At 38.3% G+C, this 23,345-nt stretch overlaps 1 protein-coding gene across 1 annotated transcript; it reads left to right on the top strand.

Moving 5' to 3' along the window:
• Positions 1-22,228: 22,228 nt before the first annotated feature.
• LOC103502249 (transcription factor IBH1) lies at positions 22,229-22,687 on the top strand. The gene has a single exon (XM_008466121.3). It carries the CDS (start codon positions 22,229-22,231, stop codon positions 22,685-22,687), a length of 459 nt encoding a protein of 152 aa, XP_008464343.1.
• Positions 22,688-23,345: the final 658 nt, after the last annotated feature.

The following is a 23,345-nucleotide window of genomic DNA, read 5'->3' as shown; positions in this document are numbered from 1 at the left end:
TTTGACCGTTTTTATATTTAATTGTGATTCAAATTTCAGAAAAAAGAATGCAAATTCATGCTCAGAATGTTAAAATTAGTTAAGACGGACAAAATGGTAAAAAGCCAAAATGTTGACTTTTGACTTAAAAAAAATCAAAGTTTGACTTTGATTTAAAAGGTCAAAGGATCATATTGCCCTTCGACTAAATTAGTGGAAAAATCTAACATTTTGTTGGATAATTCCACTAACACTTAGTAGGATAGGTAGCCAACATGAGATGTAAACACTTAGCTGACTAAGTTCAACTAATGGTTTGTGGAATGTTAGGTGTTGAGATTTGGCCAACTAATTAGTTATTTAAAGCCCTTTTTTCAAATACAGAAAGACTTTTTGCCATTTTGATGATCTTGACTTATAAAATTATTCCTAAATTTTTTTCTCTCTTCAAATATCTCAACCCTAAATCCCAACCTTCCAATTTCCATCTCTTTCTTAATTCCCTTCACTTAACGAGTCTCACAACCCAATTCTAAGTTCGAAGAATAGCGACTCAACACTAGTGGTGATCCCCATTCAAGTTCGTAAGGAGATTACGAGGCACGAGAGTCTTCAAAGGTATGTTTTTCTTCAACCCTAATTTACTTCAATTAGGGTACTTAATGCATGTTAATCACTAAATATAGTTTAGTTGCAATTAGGGTAAAATTTGATTCTTATTCCTCTATGCATGTTTCATATTCCATCGTGACTGTATTATTCTCATGGCTGAAAGACCTACTTTTATCAATACAATGCATTTTCATCCACTGTCTTTCTCCCATTTCTTTACTATTCATCATCTTGTTGAAGTGTTTTAAGTAGTCTAAGTATGTAATTATGTGCTTGATAAGGGTTCTTTAATTATAAGACTCATTGTGTTTAGCTTGAGATTAACTCTATCGCCTAATTATCTTTGAGAGAAATAATCAAGCGTCGGTTTCAACTACTTGAAAGAGCAAGTAGCAAAGACCTTGCTAACACTACAATAAATCGAGGTTCTCTTAACGCAGGGAAAGACATCGACAGAAAAATCATCGAAAATGAAAGGATCTTCCGATGCCCAGTGTAAATGTCGAGAGAAAACACTATTTTGGATGCTCTAAAATGAGCGTCGAGAATACCATTAGGAATTATATCTTTTCCTGACGCATCGAGAAAGAAGCATAAAAAAACAGATGACAATAATTATGTCAGAGATGTATTATCGATGTCATGCATCATGCGTCGGGGCCGACGTCGGAAATTACATGTTATCCCAACACGTCGTGTATGCGTCGAGAAAGAACTATTAGAAATTAGGTCACATTAATTATAGCAGATATGTATTCCCGACGCCATGCACCATGTGTCGGGGATGACGTCGGGAATAAGGAGTAGTCTCAACGCTATTGTTGTGCGTCGGGAACGATGTCAGGAATAAAGAGCATTTTCGACGCCGTTAGTGGGATTTTCTGACGTTTTCGGGCTGCATTGAGAGATCCCTTATAAATTTTATTTCAGTTCTGTGTCTCACAAAATCGAAACGAAGAGGCAAACAAAAAAAGAGAGAGAAGCAAAACAAAGAAGGATTCGCCGTCATGCCCTCGTCGCCGTTGCCCTCACCGTGGTACATTGAGGTAAGTTTAAAATCATTAATTTTTTGGTTTATTTAGATAGTTTATGGTTTTTTTAAAAAAAAATTGTTTTAGGATTTTGTGGAATAGATTTTTGTTTGTGAAATGTATTGTTGTATTGAATGTATGTTGAATTGAAACTTTGAATGTTGTTGAATTGAAACTTGAAATGTGTTGAATAAAAATTTTAGGGGGGTTTCAATGGAAAATTTGAAGTGGTGGTTGGTTTAATTTAAATTTTGAAGTGGTAGAGGATGAATTGAAAATTTGAAGTGGGTTTAGTTGAATTTAAATTTTGAAGGGGGAGTTTATGGTTGAATTGAAAATTTGAAGTGGAGGGTTGAATTTAAATTTTGAAGTGTGGGAGGGGGGTTAATGATTTGGGATGGCTATCATGCAGTTATGGTAGCCTTTTTTGTTTTGAATTTGTTTCTATTTATGATGGTTTCAGAGGGTGGTAGTAGGATAGCTTGTAAGATAGCGTTATTGGAAGGGGTAGGTAAGATGCGAAGATTGAAGTATTTTGTTGTTAATAATTAGGTTGTGTTAGCTATCCTGCAATTATGGTAGCCTTTGTAGTTTGAAGTTAGTTTTAGTGAAAATTTAGAGAGATTGTATATTAGTAAAAAATAGTGAAAATTCAAGAGAGTAAGTTATGGATGTGAGAGGAGAGAGATATGTTTCTAATCAAAATCTGAAGATAAGAAAGGATTTACACCTCATAGAAGTTGGTAACTGATTGGTCAAGCCACACGCAAGCTACACATTGACTAGCAGTGAACGAGTTGAATTTTGCAAGTTCTTGAAATTAGTTAAGTTTTTTTATGGATTTGTTTCCAATATATCAAGATGTGTGCATGATAGAGGGAAAAATATCAGGACTCAAAATGCACGATTGTCATGTTTTATTACATCGACTTCTACCTATTGGTATTCGAGCATTCTTATCGAAAACGTGTACACTGCTATTACCAAATTATGTAATTCTTCTCGTGACTTGTGCGTCAGAACGATAAGAGTAAGTGATTTAGACAGATTGCAAGCAGATATCATAATCATAATTTGTAAGTTGAAAAGAATATTTCCACTTGCCTTCTTTAGCATTATGGTACACCTTGTCGTTCACTCACCATATAACATGAAGGTTACTGGTCCAGTTTCTTACAGTTGGATGTATCCCATTGAAAGAAGTCTACGCACTTTGAAAAAGTATGTTTGAAACAAAGCATGTCCTGAGGGGTCAATTGCAGAAGCATATGTGATGAATGAATTGAGCACCTTTTGTTCGCGTTACCTAAGTGATATAGAGACTCAATTCGCAAGAGATGAGCGAAATGATGATACCATTGTAGAGGACGAGGTAATTGATGACATTGAAATTTTCAAGCAAAAAGTACAACCCTTAGGTGCGTCAAGTGTTTGTACTATATCCCAGGAAGAGAAATAGCTCTTCCATTGGTATATACCGAACAATGTAGATGAAATATCGGAGTATCGTAAGTAAGCATTCCTCATCTTCATAATTCTTGGATATTTGTTATACATTGTTCTTACAGAAATTAAACTCATCCTCATCCCCGTCAGGAAACATTTGAGGCTAATATGTCGACATGCTCAAAATGCTATGGATTTGTATAAAAGACATGAACGGACATTTCCTGAATGATTTCGAGCACAAGTATATAGCAAGTTTTAGTGTGACATGTAAGCATGCACTAACGTATTTAAGCACGTGAAATGTCTATAATCGTTGTCACGCTCATTTCAGGTGTTAGAACTACGTGAGTCTACATATCTATCTGACGATTTCTTCTCACTTGCGATGGGACCATCATTTGACGTTCGTTGTTATAATGGATGCATCGTGGGTGGGCTGAGATTTCACACGTTTGAACTTGATTCCCAGCGTACTGCATAAAACAGTGGACTGATGGTCATTGATGAAAGCAATGCAAGTGGAAGTGAGGACAATAATTTCTACGGTGTTCTGGACGAAGTGTTGCACGTACAATATCCGTTGGAAAGAAATGTATTGCTATTTAAGTGTTGGTGGTATGACACGGACGTAAACAAAAGTTAAAGAACACAAGTTGAATTAGGATACAGATCTATTAACACGTCCTATTTTTTGTACGTAGAGGAACCTATAATTTTTGCGACTCACTCACATAAAGTTTTTTACCTAGATAACTCAAAAATTGGTAGCAATTGGAAAGTTGTGCAAGTCGTCCTAAATAAGTGTATATGGGACGGGCCAAAAGTGGAGGATGTTAAGAATGAGCATATTAATGTAGTAGAAATCGTTGTAAGCCATTGAGTGGATGACCACATCGAGGATGACACTCTGTGCAGGACTGACATTGATCCCATAGTCGTTGAAAGACCAATTATGCGTCATGTCACTGACGACTTCATCAATGATGTAAATGAACGTTTGTCACATGCAAGCGACGAATACGAATTATAGTGACAAACCACGTACCCACATATTTGTGTAGTTTATATATTTTGATTCTAACTGTGTTTGTTTTTGCTTATTGAATGTTTGTTTTCTATGTCCACAGGCATTATTTCGTCATCATACCCACGAAATAATTTTCTCGAGATGGATGCTACGTTCTTCGAGTTTGAGGACGATTTAGATAACCTTGCAGGAAGGTCGTCATCGGTGGGCGACAATTCGGATGAGTAATAATTTCCTACATTTTAACTTAGGATTATTTCATGTTTTTTTCTCTAACATTATATGTTATTATAATTTATTGTGCAGGGTCATCTACTCAACCACCTGCGACTCCGACTCATAAGAGACGTGGACAATCTCGACTCTTAAAGTTGGAGCGCTATGTTGCAGTCAATAGGTATACATGCATATATGTATACATACATGCATATACATATATCTATACTATATATAAATGCTTGAAAGGAGAGAAACTTTTTTCTCTCCTTTGTACCCTTGCTAATTTAAGCTTTGTTTTCCAAATCTCCTTTTGGTTTAGTGGTAAATTCATTTTTTATTTTATTTTTTTTTAAACAAATTCATATGGACTCTCTCCCACTACTTTATTTGTAATAATGTATACAGTTTTCTTTTAGGATATGAAAAATTGAATTAAAAAAATAAAGTATGAAGAATGTGAAAAGTTTGAAGATTTTTTATTTACAATTTTTGAACTTAATAAAAATTAAATATCTTACATTAATTCTACTTAACAATATAGATTTAAATAGTTGAAATCTCAAAAGTTTTTGTAATACCTTTTTAACTTTCACTGTTATATAAAAGACTTATTTGATTTTTTTCTAATAACATTATTGCGTATCTTCTTCAAATCTTCTATATTTGAAAGTTTATTGATTTGAAAAATGTCAACATATGAATCCTATTGTGTGATTAGAGATTTGAAGCCTTTCAATAAATCATGGAGAGAATTAAAGTGACAGTTCTTCGAAAAACAAACATCCAATCTTGCTGTCAAGAAATAAATCTATGCCCTTATTAATTGTCCTCTTTTTGCGTTACCTAACTTAGTTTTTAAATTTGTTGCAGAATCAAATGCTGGAACTCCAGTCCCAACCTATCCCAAAGGGTAGTCAGCCACTCTCTGGGGATGCGATATGCGATCAGGTGTTGGGTAGACTACCAGGCTACTCAAAAGGCCTTGGTTGGAGACCCAAGCCAAAGGTCCGCAAGACGACGAGTGCGAGCAGTTCCACGACGTCATGTCCGCAATCCACAGAAAAAGAGATTCAATTACAAGCTAAACTTAATGAAGCTTTGGAACGAATTGATGTGCAAGATAGAAATCACCAAACGTTAGCTTCAGAAGTGGAACAAATGTGAAAGCTGATACAAGACTTAACTTGGGCACATAAGGACAACCACATGATCCCTCGCTTTGCGATACGTATATATGTCTCCATTACTCTTAAGTTTTTGCAATGATAGGATACAGTGACGATTTAGATATATGTACTAAACTTAGCTACTTTTGTATCATTGTAGAACATGCGGTGTAGAATGGCGCGTACGAGGCTCATTAAGAGACGTATGACTTTTTCTGCGCTTCTTTGTATTTTGCATACTATATTTTTTTTGTATTGTGAGTGCTATTATATTTTTTAAACATCTTCGTATTATCAATATTAAATTTTGTTTGTTCAATTTGTGTTTGTATTTCGTAATTTACTAATTTATTTTGAATTTCCTTTAATTTAATCCAAAACGAACGTGAGTATTTCACAAAATAGAGAACTTGTTTGAGGAAAATATTTTAGGAAAAAATAAAAATTTAAATATTAAAAAAATACATATAAAAAGGAATTCCCAATGCAAACAACGTCGGAAATAGGTTGCACAGGTATAAAAATTTAAATATTAAAAAAATACATATATAAAGAGAAATCATTCCTGACGCACAAATGGACGTTGAAAATGATCACGTCGGGAATTACTATTCTCGACGCGTGAGACGCGTCGGCAAATCAGACGTCAGGATAAAGTTATTCCCAACGCCTTGTTGGTGATGCGTCGAGAATACTTCTCCCAACATATTTCTTCTGAAGACAGTCCCAACGTTGGGATATCTTTTCCCGACGTTTTATTGCATTGGGAGTCCCTCCGCTTCGTGTAGTGTAAACACGTGCAGAAGGGTTTGTGCTCCCTTTTGAAGCGTCTTTAGGTGTGTGCTCCCTTAAATCAAAATGGCTTGTTGAGATATATGACGTTTTCATTTGGTTTCTTAATAGTAGACTCCATATGTGAATTTCCTTAAAATTGATGGAGAAATTACAAATCAAAAAGAAAAATAAATTAAGTATTGAGAAAACATGTGCGTTAAAATTAGGTTCAGCCATGAATCTCTCACTCTCTTTAAGGAGATTCTGACTCTTTGCGGTGTGTGTTGTATCTCTTTATACCAACCATTGGTGCAACATATATTTCTCTGACCTATCCCTTCTAAATTAGAACAACCCCAACTGAAACATTTTATAGCTTAAACCACTATGTACTAAAAGGTTGAGCTCAATAAACTACATGACTAAGAACACTTTTTTTTCTTTTTTATTTTTTTGCCAATTTGTTCCTAAAGAGCTAACGAGAGAAAGTAAAAGAGAAAGATGTATTTGCAAATATTTGTCCGTCTAAATTGAGAAACTGGTAGGTGAAGCATTTATACTGATCATTGGATATTAAATAACTAATTCAAGCTTAGCAATAAATGTATAATGATTTAATGTCATTTCTTGAAATTGCGTTTTTTCTTTCCACATTTTAGTAAAGAAACACGTACTCAACATAACATTTAACAATTAAAGGCAATAAAAAGTTAAAATGTTACAATAAAAATACAATATAATTAATAATAAAAACAAAAAACGATAAACTACAAAATCCTAATTAATTATGGTAATTAAATATTCATTCTTCTCTTCTTTCTCACTATCTAAATTGCATTTCACACCTTCACTCCTTCATGCTCAACTTCGTTATTCGATCTTTATCTTCTACATCATTAATTATAACAACTAATTGGCCATTATCATAATACATACATACATATATAAAATCATACATATACATAAATATATACATACATACATCTCTATATATACATATATACATACATACATATACATATACATACATGCATATAAATACATACACATACATATATATACATATATATATCGATACTATATACAAATGCTTGAAAGTGGAGAAATTTTTTCATCTCCTTTGTACCCTTGCTAATTTAAGTTTTATTTTCCAAATCTCGTTTTGGTTTAGTGGTAAATTCATTTTTTATTTTATCTTTTTTTTTAAAACAAATTCATATGGACTCTCTTCCACTACTTTATTTGTAATAATGTATAAGGTTTTCTTTGAGGATGTAAAAAGTTGAATTAAAAAAATAAAATATGAAGAATGTTAAAAGTTCGAAGGTTTTTCATTTACATTTTTGAATATAAATAAAATTAGATATCTTACATTAATTCTAATTAATAATATAAATTTAAAGAGTTGAAATCTCAAAAATTTTTGTAATACTTTTTAACTTACACTATTATACAAAAGACTTATTTAATTTTTTTCTAATAACATTATTGGGTATCTTCTTCAAATCTTCTATATTTGAAAGTTTATTGATTTGAAAAATGTCAACATATGAATCGTATTGTGTGATTAGAGATTTGAAGCCTTCCAACAAATCATGGAGAGAATTAAAGTGACAGTTCTTCGAAAAACAAACGTCCAATCTTACGGTCAAGAAAAAAATCTATCAATTTTGAAATTCATTTTGGTTGATGAAGTGGTTTGTTTTAAAGCTGGTTTTCTTTTTCAATTATAATTTTTTTTAATTCAATCATTGTTTCCACAATTAATTAAAAAATTAGTATTATAATTTTTCCCTAACTTTTCTCTCTTTCATCATAAGGAAGGTAAACATTAAAATGATATTTTGTTAATTTATGCTTTCAATTCCGACTATAGCAAAGTGGAGAAGGGTTTAAGATAAAGAAGTGATCGATTATGACAAATTATGAACAGTTCAATGGTGTCAAATTTGAAGAAATGCGTGTCTTATGAGATTGTAAGAAATGGTGAACCTGGAATAGTTAATAAGAAATAAAAAAAGGAAATTCTAATGTTAATTAAGCTCTGAAACGAGCGAATCACAAAATTTCAATTTGGTTGTTGTTGAAAGTTTGTTATGATGAAATTATTCGTCTTTAAGATGTGAAATATAGTACATCATTTTAATTTACACATTTCCAAATTTACTACATTATAATAGTTTGGTTGTTATATATGTTTTTTAAATTATTAACTTAAACAATAAAGTCATCTAATAGTTATAATGTATATGGGATAAAGTTTGGTGGTTAATATTATCTTGTGTGTGTTTACTTTCATGTTCATAAAAAATTATATATGTTCTAACAATATGAGATCATACAATATGAGATTCTACTATATTTGAATATACAAATTCATATTATGTTATTTATACAAATTTAACTTTTTTATATACTTAAATAAAACGACAAATTTCATGTACAATACACGTGTTACTAATTAGTATATATTAAAAGAATAACGTATTTTTAACATATACATGTCTTAATTTATTAAAAATTGTGTATTGTCGTACACATTCTATTGCATGTGTATCTTGTATCTCTACTCTTATTAGTGCTTTTAGAGTTTTGTGTCTAAAGGATTTCAATAATAGCCTCCATATATCAAGAATATAATATTATTTGTGAAAATATCGGAGAAAATGACAAGAACCATTTTAATGCAAAATGATTTGAGACTGATAATATAAAATACAATTAACAAACAATAAAAAATAAAAAATTAAGGGTGTGTTGGAATTATCTATGAAAAAAATGTTTATCAAGAATATATTTTCTTTTTATTTTTTATTTCAAAAATGAGTTTAGAATATAAATACCCATATGTTTGATTAGATCTTTTTACAATTGTTTATGTTTACAATTTTGTTTGGTTTGTCATATACCAAAAATGTTTATTCTTCAGTCAAATTACTATAAATGACTACTAAACACTATGACTTAATTTCATAAAAAAATACATATATTTTTTATTTTTTTTAGAAAAAATATATTTTGAAAGTATTATATATATATATATAAAATAAAAATGATAAGAAAACAAGGTGGGGAGAACCGGAGTATTTTTGCCGATCCAAAACCAAAGTTGTAGTATTGATACTTTTTGTCATTGAAAATAATTTTGATTGAATTTGATTAGATAGTAAAGTATAATTTGAATGGAGTCCACAAAAAATTATGATTCTCATTTAATATGATAATTTATTTTCTAAAAAAAGTTAGTTTTATTTGATTTCTCTGAATTCTTTTATAAACTAATTTTTTAAAAATAATTCTATAAACTTGTGAAACATCCACCATCTTTTCCAAAATAATTTTTCAAAATGTGATGTAAATGTATAATCGAACCAATTTGGCATTATGTTTTCAAAAATTTGAAACTTAGGGAGAAATACCTTGCATGTTTAACTTCATTATTAGCCTCCATCTTATATGTTTTTAACATTCAATCAATCAACAACATCAAATGATTTCATCATTGGAGGGAGAGAAAAGAAAAGGAGAAAGAGAGAGAGAGAGAAAAAAAAAGAGAGAATGGTTGGAGTCTCAAAGCAAAAGGAAGGGATTAGTGAAGAGGAAGACCAATTAGGAGTTAAACCAATAGGAAAATATTATTATTTGACTAGCAAAATAATCAAAAATTAGAAAATAGAAAACAAAACCCAAAAAAAGAAAAAAGAAAAAAAAAAAAAAGAAAAGAAAAGAAAAGGAAAAGGTTCTCTTCATGAGACAAGTGGGTAACTCATCCCATGTGCTCTCATGTGGTGGTTGGGCCTATCTAGGCCCCACATTCCACTTCTCCTAGCTACCTTAGTCAATCTCTCCAAAACTTACAACTTTTCTTTTTCTTTGTGGTAAACAAAATCACTTTAAAGAAAAACTCTCTCTCTCTCTCATCGCAAACGTGTATCTGATCATAACGGCGAAAACTTCACAATATTTATCTTAACATATCTTTATTAGATATATATATATGGTTTATCTTTTTTAATAACTGTTACACGTATAGGTTGATCAAATTCTTTTAGTAAATGGCATCGGAGACAAGTTCATGGATAATTTTATAATTTCTCTCATAAATTATCATTGATTGGGATAATTCTATTCTAGTCTTATACAGTATTCTTCCTTTTTGTGAATATTTATCATATTCCCACAACGAAAAGGAAAAACAAATTGTGGAAGAATATTAATTGTTATTATTTTATTTAGGTGTGTTTTTTTTGTTGGCATCATCCAATCATGTCGATAGTTTTTAGCTATTGCGTGATTCCCACGCTCTATTTTGATAGAGAGATACAAAGATAAATAAATTAAGGTTTAAATCCTACGTTGGCGCCTGCAACTTTTTGTCTTATTCTATTTTGATCTTAAACTTTTAGAAGTGTTAGTTTTAGTCCTTGAAATTTTATAAAGAGGATATTAAGGTCTGATCGTTAATATTTCGTTAATTCTTGGGATGGTGATGTAGGTTTTATATTTTGATGACTATAGTTCTAAATAAGATAATCAAAAAGTCTAATGATAAATTGATGTTCTATTGAAGAATTCAAAACGTCATCGTTTTCTAGATTTTGATTGTTACTATTTTGGTGAATTGTCTATTTTGCTTTCTCAACTTTCTTGATGCAATTCATCTATCGCCTCAAGTTTTGGATATTTTGGTGATTCATTGAGGTTCTTGTTTTCTTTTTCTTCTAATTATTTCTTCTTCTTACTTTTTTTTATTGTATAATTGATCGTTGGAATATTTTTTTACAATTTCATGAGTTTATTTTAAACGAGTGTTGTATTTATTTTATTTGTGAGTTTTTTTTTTTTTTTGTTCTACTTCAATATGTTAAATACTAGTATGTCTCATGGATTTGCTTCAAGACTATTTCAATTTAAAAAAATAAACAAAGGGTGAGAGTCGAAAGGAGATGCCAAAGATTTAAGTTTTAAAGAAAAAAATTATTTTTAAATTTTAGTTTATATAATTTAAATGTGTTAATTATGTTTCTATCTTGACATAAAAGATTTATAAAATAAATTAACAAGATTTATCAGTTATTTTCAATTTAATTATTATGAAGAATCTAGAGGCTCATCCAAATATAGAAAGACTCAGCATCATTCCATCAGAGCGTTAATGAAAACAAAATTGAACAAAAATCAAAATTTAAAGACGAAAATAAGATTTTAACCTTAAATATGGACGGTGATATTAATAATAATTAAATGAAAAAAGAAAACTCATTTGATTCCAAAAGGCCACAATTCCCCTTAGCCATCCAATTTCAATCCCTTGTTCCTCCCTCCCTATTGCTTGATTCCTTTCCCTATTTGCTTCTTCCTTATTTCTCTCTTGAATTATTTCCAATTTAGAGAGAGAAATTCTGTGTGTTCTTAAGCTTTGATAGTGTTTGTGTAAATCAATCAAATTATTATACTTTGTGCTTCGACTCAAGATTTTGCCTTAATTTTGTCCTTCCAAGCTAAGAGGTCCCTCTGTGTCAGTCCCAAAAACAAAATCTCAACTTCCAAACCTTCATTCTTCCCTTTGTCTCTCTCTCTCTCTCTCTCTCTCTCTCTCTCTCTCTCTCTCTCTCTCTCTCTCTCTCTCTCTCTCTCTCTCTCTCTCTCTCTCTCTCTCTCTCTCTCTCTCTCTCTCTCTCTCTCTCTCTCTATCTCTCTTCCAAAAGATATGTTGTGTCAGAGTTAGTTGTACTAGGAATTCAAGATCCTTCTGTAACGCCCCGAAAATTTAAGGTAAAATTTTCTCGTTTTATGTAAATTGCAAGTCGATATAATAATAATATAATATTATTATATTATTATTATTAATATTTATTTTTATTTGTTATAATATTAATATTATAATAATTATTATTATTAATTAAAATTATAGAAATATTGTTTTTATAAAACAATAAAATAAATTATTATTTATTAATATTAATATTATTAATATATTATTATTATTACTTTATTATTATTATTTTATTTATATTTTAATATATATATTATTATTATTAAATTTAATTAAAACTATTAATATTTTTTTATAATTATTAACGTATATATATATATATATATATATATATTTTAAAAAAAAAAAGAAAGGGAAGAAAACCCTAGGAGACGCGCGCGCCGCGCAGCCCCCCCCCCCCCCCCCCCTCGATATTTCTTTTCTCTCCCGCAGCCGCCCGACGCCCGAACTCCTCCGTCTTCCTCTTCGTTCGTCTGCCGCGCGCCGCCATCCATTTCTCTTCTTCCTCCGTTCTTCGCCTGGCAGTCCGTCGGCCCTCACGAAACCAACGCCGCCACCATCTCCCTTCCGTTCCCTCCGTTTTCATTTTCTCTCCGCCGCGCCACCGCCACCCGAACTATCCATTTTCCTTTTCTTTCTCCAGCCTTCTCTCATCGTCCTACCACCGCCGGCGTACTCTCCGTCGTCAGCTCGTGTCTCCAACGCCAACCGAGCACGGAGGAAGCGCCGTCGTTCGCCGGAAAGAAAAGAAGCCGCGGAATCGTGATAGCCGTTCGACCCGACCCGGTTCCAGCCGACCCGAGCCCGTTTCCGATCCGAGCATCCCGACCCGAAACCGCTTCAAGCCGAGCCGAGATCGCTGCCCAGCCGAGCCGCAATCCTTGTTCGAGCCGAGCCGCCATCCTTGTCCAAGCCGAGCCGAGTGAGCCGCGAGCCGAGCCGCGAGCCGAGTGAGCCGAGCCGCGAGCCGAGCCGCGAGCCGAGTGAGCCGAGCCGCGAGCCGAGCCGCGAGCCGAACCAAGCCGAGCCGCGAGCCGAGTGAGCCGAGCCGCGAGCCGAGTGAGCCGAGCCGCGAGCCGAACCAAGCCGAGCCGAGCCGAGCCGAGCCGAGCCGAGCCACCTAAGCCTTCCTCCCTTCATTTCGGTTCACGGTGAGTCTTCGGTAAGGATTGTTCTGATGTTTTCCCTAATGTTACCTCGTCCGATTTGAGTTTGAATGTTGATTTAAGTTATGGCCCTACTTTTCTCCCTTGAAGGTAGTGCAGAGTTGACGCTTAAGTTCTCGGGTTCCGCGGCAGACCTGATTGGAGATAGCTTCCTTTCCTTGGGTAAGTCAACGGATGACCTTGTGAATCAACTGCTACTAAGGCCATCCACTAAAACCTTCGTGTTTCGTTTAGGTGGATCTGTGGAGCGTAGTTTTCAATCGAGGGGCATAACCGAATTTCAGGTAAGGGTTTTCCTACTACTGGACCCCGAGTCCAGGTTAAAACCGTAGTAATCCACAGGGGATTACACGTTAGTGACTGTACTGAATATCTGTATGCGTGTTGACTGTTAAGTACTGATATTATATTCTGTCTGATGAAATTATACTGTGACTGCTGTTTGTGGATTGAAATTATATGTTGATGGACCTTAACGTTACGGTCTAGTATGTATTAAACACTGATCTGGATGTGGTTCATGAAGTGTGGACGGGGAAGGACAGTGAGTCCGGCTTTGGTTGGTTAGTCGATTGGACCTAGGGTTTCCCTATTTGGCGTGCGAATCGGTAACGCATAAAGCAACTGAGGGTGTAGGTGTTTAAACCTATACTATCTGACTGACAAAGCCTATGGCGGGACTGTAATATGAATGTCGTTGAGATGTGACTGATGTAGACAGTTGGGTAAGGGCCGAGGGGTAACGGTTAGCTTCATCTATGGGGTAGTGTGCCTTACGGATATGTGCATCCTTCGGGAGCACTAGACTGATATGTGTATCCTCCGGGAACACTAGACTGATATGTGCATCCTTCGGGAGCACTAGACTGATATGTGTATCCTCCGGGAACACTAGACTGATATGTGCATCCTTAGGGAGCACTAGACTGATATGTGCATCCTTCGGGAGCACTAGACTGATATGTGTATCCTCCGGGAACACTAGACTGATTTGTGTATCCTTCGGGAGCACTAGACTGAGATGTGCGTTCTACGGAACCACTAGACTGTTATGTAGGGTACCCCCAAATAGGAAGTTAACTGTTGTTCCCTAACGGGCCCAGTAGTGGGTCCCTTACTGGGTATGTTTATACTCACCCTTTCCTTTCTTTAACTTTTCAGGTAGGGGTACAGCGAGGGGCAGACCGACGAGAGGCAGGAAGGAGGCGTGAAGGCCATATGGACGCGTCCGTTTTTCTTTCGCTTCCGCTATGTATTTTGTCAGAATATTTTGATTGTGATTTTTGGACTGGTGACTTGACATTTTATTTTGTGACTTTTTGAGGTATTAAAAATAGGGCCCGAAACTGTCTTTTGTAAGGTTTATAATGTTTTACTGAATCGTATCTGGTCTGTTTTAAATTTTATTTTGAATGGTCGAGTTTTGGTATTTGGTAGTGACCTCAGCTTAGTCCGGAAAAGTTGGGTCGTTACAGTTGGTATCAGAGCCTAAGTTTTAGGTTCTGTAGACTGACTTATAATGTGAGTCTGTGTTTTGTGTCCTTATGGCTGAAACGATCCTTGCCGCTCGTCAGGTACGCTCTCATGAAAGTATATGTATAACCCTACATGCATTACCTTACCTAAGTTAAACTGCAATTTCAATTACCAATTTATGACTTACGGAATTGTTGGTGGTTATTAGGAAAATGCCACCAAGGAGAGGTGCACGAAGGGGTGGCCGAGGAGGCCGAGGAAGGGGAGCAGGACGCGTTCAGCCTGAGGTGCAGCCTGTAGCCCCAGCCCCTGACCCGGCTGCGCCAGTTACTCATGCGGACCTAGTCGCCATGGAGCAGAGGTTTAGAGATATGATTATGCAAATGCGGGAGCAGCAGAAGCCTGCCTCGCCAGCTCCGGCGCCAGTTCCAGCGCCAGCTCCAGCACCAGTTCCTGCTCCAGCTCCGGCTCCGGTACCAGTTGCACCCCAGTTTGTGCCGGATCAGTTGTCGGCAGAGGCTAAGCACCTGAGGGATTTCAGGAAGTATAATCCCACGACGTTTGATGGGTCTTTGGAGGACCCCACCAGAGCTCAGATGTGGCTATCGTCCTTGGAGACCATATTCCGTTACATGAAATGCCCTGAGGATCAGAAAGTCCAGTGTGCTGTTTTTATGTTGACTGACAGAGGTACTGCCTGGTGGGAGACTACAGAGAGGATGCTAGGTGGTGATGTGAGTCAGATCACGTGGCAGCAGTTCAAGGAGAGTTTCTATGCGAAATTCTTCTCTGCCAGTTTGAGAGATGCCAAGCGGCAGGAGTTTCTGAACTTAGAGCAGGGTGACATGACAGTGGAGCAGTATGATGCGGAGTTTGACATGTTATCCCGCTTCGCTCCCGAGATGATAGCGACTGAGGCGGCCAGAGCTGACAAGTTTGTTAGAGGCCTCAGACTGGACATTCAGGGTTTGGTCCGAGCTTTCAGACCCGCTACTCATGCCGATGCACTGCGCCTGGCAGTGGATCTCAGTTTACAGGAGAGGGCCAACTCGTCTAAGACCGCTGGTAGAGGTTCGACGTCGGGACAGAAGAGGAAGGCTGAGCAGCAGCCTGTTCCAGTACCACAGCGGAATTTCAGACCAAGTGGTGAGTTTCGCAACTTCCAGCAGAAACCTTTTGAGGCAGGGGAGGCTGCCAGAGGGAAGCCGTTGTGTACCACTTGTGGGAAGCACCATCTGGGCCGTTGCTTATTCGGGACCAGGACCTGCTTTAAGTGCAGGCAAGAGGGTCATACAGCTGACAGATGCCCGTTGAGAGTCACGGGGATCGCGCAGAATCAGGGAGCAGGTGCTCCACATCAGGGTAGAGTCTTCGCTACCAACAGGACTGAGGCAGAGAAGGCGGGCACAGTAGTGACAGGTACGCTCCCAGTGTTGGGGCATTACGCCTTAGTTTTGTTTGATTCGGGTTCGTCACATTCTTTTATCTCTTCCGCATTTGTGTCGCATGCCCGCTTAGAGGTTGAGCCCTTACACCATGTTCTGTCAGTATCTACTCCTTCCGGGGAATGTATGTTGTCGAAGGAAAAGGTGAAGGCATGTCAGATTGAGTTAGCAGGCCATGTGATTGAGGTAACGCTGATAGTTCTGGATATGCTGGACTTTGATGTAATCCTGGGTATGGATTGGTTGGCCGCCAACCACGCCAGCATAGATTGTTCACGTAAGGAGGTAACGTTTAACCCTCCCTCGATGGCCAGTTTTAAATTTAAGGGAGGAGGGTCAAAGTCGTTGCCTCAGGTAATCTCAGCCATCAGGGCCAGTAAACTGCTCAGTCAGGGTACTTGGGGTATCTTAGCGAGTGTGGTGGATACTAGAGAGGCGGATGTATCCCTGTCGTCAGAACCAGTAGTGAGGGACTATCCGGACGTTTTTCCTGAGGAACTTCCAGGATTACCTCCGCACAGGGAGGTTGAGTTTGCCATAGAGTTGGAGCCGGGCACGGTTCCTATATCCAGAGCCCCTTACAGAATGGCCCCCGCAGAACTGAAAGAATTGAAGGTACAGTTGCAGGAATTGCTTGATAAGGGATTTATTCGACCGAGCGTGTCACCTTGGGGTGCGCCAGTCTTATTCGTTAAGAAGAAGGACGGATCGATGCGTCTGTGCATTGACTATAGGGAGTTGAACAAAGTATCGGTAAAGAACAGATATCCCTTGCCCAGGATTGACGATCTATTTGACCAGTTACAGGGAGCCACAGTGTTCTCTAAGATTGATCTTCGGTCGGGATACCATCAGCTGAGGATTAAGGATGAAGATATACCGAAGACAGCATTTCGATCCAGATATGGACACTACGAGTTTATTGTGATGTCTTTTGGTTTGACGAATGCTCCGGCAGTGTTTATGGACTTGATGAATAGAGTGTTTAGGGAGTTCCTAGATACTTTCGTGATTGTGTTTATCGACGATATCTTGATATACTCTAAGACGGAGGCCGAACACGAGGAGCATTTACGTATGGTTTTGCAAACACTTCGGGATAATAATTTATACGCAAAGTTCTCGAAGTGCGAGTTTTGGCTGAAGCAGGTGTCCTTTCTGGGCCACGTGGTTTCTAAGGCTGGAGTCTCTGTAGATCCAGCTAAAATAGAGGCACTCACTGGTTGGACCCGACCTTCCACAGTCAGTGAGGTTCGCAGTTTTCTGGGTTTAGCGGGCTATTACCGACGGTTTGTGGAGAACTTTTCTCGTATAGCTACTCCTCTTACTCAGTTGACCAGAAAGGGAGCTCCTTTTGTTTGGAGCAAGGCATGTGAGGACAGTTTTCAGACCCTTAAACAGAAGTTAGTTACCGCACCGGTTCTTACGGTACCTGATGGTTCTGGCAATTTCGTGATTTATAGTGATGCTTCCAAGAAGGGTCTGGGTTGTGTTTTGATGCAGCAGGGTAAGGTGGTCGCTTATGCGTCTCGTCAGTTGAAGAGTCATGAGCAGAACTACCCTACACATGATCTGGAGTTGGCAGCAGTGGTTTTTGCTTTGAAGATATGGAGGCATTATTTATATGGTGAAAAGATACAGATATTCACAGATCATAAGAGCTTGAAATACTTCTTTACTCAGAAAGAATTGAATATGAGACAGCGAAGGTGGCTTGAGTTAGTGAAGGATTACGATTGTGAGATACTGTATCATCCAGGCAAGGCAAATGTGGTAGCCGATGCTCTTAGTAGGAAAGTGTCACATTCAGCAGCACTTATTACCCGGCAGGCCCCATTGCATCGGGATCTCGAGCGGGCTGAGATTGCAGTGTCAGTGGGGGCAGTTACTGTGCAGCTAGCCCAGTTGACGGTACAGCCGACTTTGAGGCAGAGGATCATCGATGCTCAGAGTAACGATCCTTATCTGTTTGAGAAACGTGGCCTAGCAGAGGCAGGGCAAACGGCTGAGTTCTCGTTATCCTCTGATGGTGGACTGTTGTTTGAGGGACGCCTCTGTGTTCCGTCAGATTGTGCGGTTAAGACAGAATTATTATCTGAGGCGCACAGTTCCCCATTTTCCATGCACCCAGGTAGTACGAAGATGTATCAGGACCTGAAGCGAGTTTTTTGGTGGCGTAACATGAAGAGGGAAGTAGCAGAATTTGTTAGTAAATGCTTGGTGTGCCAACAGGTTAAGGCACCAAGGCAGAAACCAGCGGGTTTATTACAACCCTTGAGCATACCGGAATGGAAGTGGGAGAACGTGTCCATGGATTTCATTACAGGGCTACCGAGAACTCTGAGGGGTTTTACAGTGATTTGAGTTGTGGTGGACAGACTTACTAAGTCAGCGCACTTTGTTCCGGGTAAATCCACCTATACTGCTAGTAAGTGGGCACAGTTGTACATGTCTGAGATAGTGAGATTACATGGAGTGCCAGTGTCGATTGTTTCTGATAGAGATGCCCGTTTCACTTCCAAATTTTGGAAGGGTTTGCAGACTGCTATGGGCACGAGGTTGGACTTTAGTACGGCTTTCCATCCACAGACTGACGGTCAGACTGAGCGTCTGAACCAGGTTTTAGAGGATATGTTGCGGGCGTGTGCATTGGAATTTCCAGGTAGCTGGGACTCCCACTTGCATTTGATGGAGTTTGCTTATAATAACAGTTATCAGGCTACTATTGGCATGACACCGTTTGAGGCCCTGTACGGCAGATGTTGTAGATCCCCGGTTTGCTGGGGTGAGGTGGGTGAGCAGAGATTGATGGGTCCTGAGTTAGTTCAGTCTACTAACGAAGCAATTCAGAAGATTAGATCACGCATGCATACCGCTCAGAGTAGACAGAAGAGTTATGCAGATGTGAGGCGGAAGGACCTTGAGTTTGAGATAGGGGATAAGGTGTTCTTAAAGGTAGCACCTATGAAAGGTGTCTTGCGTTTTGAAAGGAGGGGAAAGTTGAGTCCCCGTTTTGTTGGGCCATTTGAGATTCTGGAGCGGATTGGCCCTGTAGCTTATCGCTTGGCGTTACCTCCATCACTCTCGGCAGTCCATGATGTGTTTCACATTTCTATGTTGAGGAAGTACGTGCCAGATCCATCCCATGTAGTGGATTACGAGCCACTAGAGATTGACGAGAACTTGAGTTATGTTGAACAACCTGTTGAGGTGCTTGCTAGAGAGGTGAAGACGTTGAGAAATAAACAAATTCCCCTAGTTAAAGTCTTATGGCGGAATCACCGGGTAGAAGAGGCTACATGGGAGCGTGAAGACGACATGAGATCCCGTTATCCCGAACTGTTCGAGGAATAAAACTTTCGAGGACGAAAGTTCCCTAAGGAGGGAAGAATGTAACGCCCCGAAAATTTAAGGTAAAATTTTCTCGTTTTATGTAAATTGCAAGTCGATATAATAATAATATAATATTATTATATTATTATTATTAATATTTATTTTTATTTGTTATAATATTAATATTATAATAATTATTATTATTAATTAAAATTATAGAAATATTGTTTTTATAAAACAATAAAATAAATTATTATTTATTAATATTAATATTATTAATATATTATTATTATTACTTTATTATTATTATTTTATTTATATTTTAATATATATATTATTATTATTAAATTTAATTAAAACTATTAATATTTTTTTATAATTATTAACGTATATATATATATATATATATATATATATTTTAAAAAAAAAAAGAAAGGGAAGAAAACCCTAGGAGACGCGCGCGCCGCGCAGCCCCCCCCCCCCCCCCCCCTCGATATTTCTTTTCTCTCCCGCAGCCGCCCGACGCCCGAACTCCTCCGTCTTCCTCTTCGTTCGTCTGCCGCGCGCCGCCATCCATTTCTCTTCTTCCTCCGTTCTTCGCCTGGCAGTCCGTCGGCCCTCACGAAACCAACGCCGCCACCATCTCCCTTCCGTTCCCTCCGTTTTCATTTTCTCTCCGCCGCGCCACCGCCACCCGAACTATCCATTTTCCTTTTCTTTCTCCAGCCTTCTCTCATCGTCCTACCACCGCCGGCGTACTCTCCGTCGTCAGCTCGTGTCTCCAACGCCAACCGAGCACGGAGGAAGCGCCGTCGTTCGCCGGAAAGAAAAGAAGCCGCGGAATCGTGATAGCCGTTCGACCCGACCCGGTTCCAGCCGACCCGAGCCCGTTTCCGATCCGAGCATCCCGACCCGAAACCGCTTCAAGCCGAGCCGAGATCGCTGCCCAGCCGAGCCGCAATCCTTGTTCGAGCCGAGCCGCCATCCTTGTCCAAGCCGAGCCGAGTGAGCCGCGAGCCGAGCCGCGAGCCGAGTGAGCCGAGCCGCGAGCCGAGCCGCGAGCCGAGTGAGCCGAGCCGCGAGCCGAGCCGCGAGCCGAACCAAGCCGAGCCGCGAGCCGAGTGAGCCGAGCCGCGAGCCGAGTGAGCCGAGCCGCGAGCCGAACCAAGCCGAGCCGAGCCGAGCCGAGCCGAGCCGAGCCACCTAAGCCTTCCTCCCTTCATTTCGGTTCACGGTGAGTCTTCGGTAAGGATTGTTCTGATGTTTTCCCTAATGTTACCTCGTCCGATTTGAGTTTGAATGTTGATTTAAGTTATGGCCCTACTTTTCTCCCTTGAAGGTAGTGCAGAGTTGACGCTTAAGTTCTCGGGTTCCGCGGCAGACCTGATTGGAGATAGCTTCCTTTCCTTGGGTAAGTCAACGGATGACCTTGTGAATCAACTGCTACTAAGGCCATCCACTAAAACCTTCGTGTTTCGTTTAGGTGGATCTGTGGAGCGTAGTTTTCAATCGAGGGGCATAACCGAATTTCAGGTAAGGGTTTTCCTACTACTGGACCCCGAGTCCAGGTTAAAACCGTAGTAATCCACAGGGGATTACACGTTAGTGACTGTACTGAATATCTGTATGCGTGTTGACTGTTAAGTACTGATATTATATTCTGTCTGATGAAATTATACTGTGACTGCTGTTTGTGGATTGAAATTATATGTTGATGGACCTTAACGTTACGGTCTAGTATGTATTAAACACTGATCTGGATGTGGTTCATGAAGTGTGGACGGGGAAGGACAGTGAGTCCGGCTTTGGTTGGTTAGTCGATTGGACCTAGGGTTTCCCTATTTGGCGTGCGAATCGGTAACGCATAAAGCAACTGAGGGTGTAGGTGTTTAAACCTATACTATCTGACTGACAAAGCCTATGGCGGGACTGTAATATGAATGTCGTTGAGATGTGACTGATGTAGACAGTTGGGTAAGGGCCGAGGGGTAACGGTTAGCTTCATCTATGGGGTAGTGTGCCTTACGGATATGTGCATCCTTCGGGAGCACTAGACTGATATGTGTATCCTCCGGGAACACTAGACTGATATGTGCATCCTTCGGGAGCACTAGACTGATATGTGTATCCTCCGGGAACACTAGACTGATATGTGCATCCTTAGGGAGCACTAGACTGATATGTGCATCCTTCGGGAGCACTAGACTGATATGTGTATCCTCCGGGAACACTAGACTGATTTGTGTATCCTTCGGGAGCACTAGACTGAGATGTGCGTTCTACGGAACCACTAGACTGTTATGTAGGGTACCCCCAAATAGGAAGTTAACTGTTGTTCCCTAACGGGCCCAGTAGTGGGTCCCTTACTGGGTATGTTTATACTCACCCTTTCCTTTCTTTAACTTTTCAGGTAGGGGTACAGCGAGGGGCAGACCGACGAGAGGCAGGAAGGAGGCGTGAAGGCCATATGGACGCGTCCGTTTTTCTTTCGCTTCCGCTATGTATTTTGTCAGAATATTTTGATTGTGATTTTTGGACTGGTGACTTGACATTTTATTTTGTGACTTTTTGAGGTATTAAAAATAGGGCCCGAAACTGTCTTTTGTAAGGTTTATAATGTTTTACTGAATCGTATCTGGTCTGTTTTAAATTTTATTTTGAATGGTCGAGTTTTGGTATTTGGTAGTGACCTCAGCTTAGTCCGGAAAAGTTGGGTCGTTACACCTTCTCTCTCTCTCTAAATATTATAAAATTTTCCCTCTCCATTTTTTATCCATGCCTAATTCTAAATCTGCTATAACCCTATTGAATTCTACTTCATCTCGGTTCCGTTTTGCTCGAACATTCCTCCGATTGTTCTCCCGGATTAAATCTCAAAGATCCGCCACCTTTGCCTCCGCTCCTCCAGATCAACTCAAACGCCAGAGTCAACGGATAAAAATGGTTGCATACTCTTCCATGGCTCGGGTTGCGGGGCCAAGGCGAGCTTGGGCTAGAGCCCTTCTCTTCAAGCTCCAGACGCGACCCAGACACAGGACTCTAATGAGAAGAAAAAGGAGACCCTCGACTAGCCCTGATGACCAGGTCGGTAAGCTCCGACGCCTGCTTCCCGGTGGTGAGACCATGGACGTGTGCACGTTATTGGAGGAAACTGCAAATTACATCCATTGCTTGTCCACGCAGGTTAAGGTGATGAAAGCCATATCTGATCAGCACTTGTCAACGCCCAATTAATCCAAATCTTCTTAAAACATCCCTCATTATTAACACAGATCATATAATATATATATATATATATATATATATAGCCAAACACAAAGCTTAAATTATACACAACAAACATATAGCAAAAGCGTAGAAAAGAGAGATTTAATTCATATGATTATATCGGTTTGTAGCCTTTAATTGTTTTTCCATACATATAAGAAGAAAATTATATAGAGATTTTAGAACAATATAAATATATATAATATTTGTGCATGCATTGGGGTGGTATTTCTTGCATAAATCCATTGTTTTTACACTCTTATTTGTTCTTTTTTTTTTTTTTTAAATGTATTTGTTTGTGTGTATATGACTAATCATACTTTTTTATACCTTTTTCCTCTATTTCTCTGTATTTTCGTTTCTGTTGATATTGTGTGTAAGCTGCTTTTGGAAATCTCTGTAGAAGAAGGAAAAACTGAGTTTTTGTATTTGATTTTTTTATACTTTCTGTTTTTATGATTGCATTTTTTTAAAAAAAAAATTATGATGGAATTCTTTTTTAATATTGAAAAATTAGATATAAATTAGTTGTGGCAAGCTTGTTTAATTAATGAGATTACAATGTTTTCTTTTTCTCATGATATGTTTTTTCTAGCTTATTTAAAGAGATTTTGAAAATTGCATA

This window comes from Cucumis melo, chromosome 3 (genome assembly GCF_025177605.1).
Source record: "Cucumis melo cultivar AY chromosome 3, USDA_Cmelo_AY_1.0, whole genome shotgun sequence".
NCBI classification, from domain to species: Eukaryota; Viridiplantae; Streptophyta; class Magnoliopsida; order Cucurbitales; family Cucurbitaceae; genus Cucumis; species Cucumis melo.
Note: the sequence above shows the minus strand (reverse complement) of the source record. Positions and strands in the feature narration are given on the sequence as shown.

Excerpts from the sequence above, each read along its gene's own strand:
- LOC103502249 (XM_008466121.3), top strand. The coding sequence starts at position 22,229 with ATGCCTAATTCTAAATCTGCTATAACCCTATTGAATTCTACTTCATCT.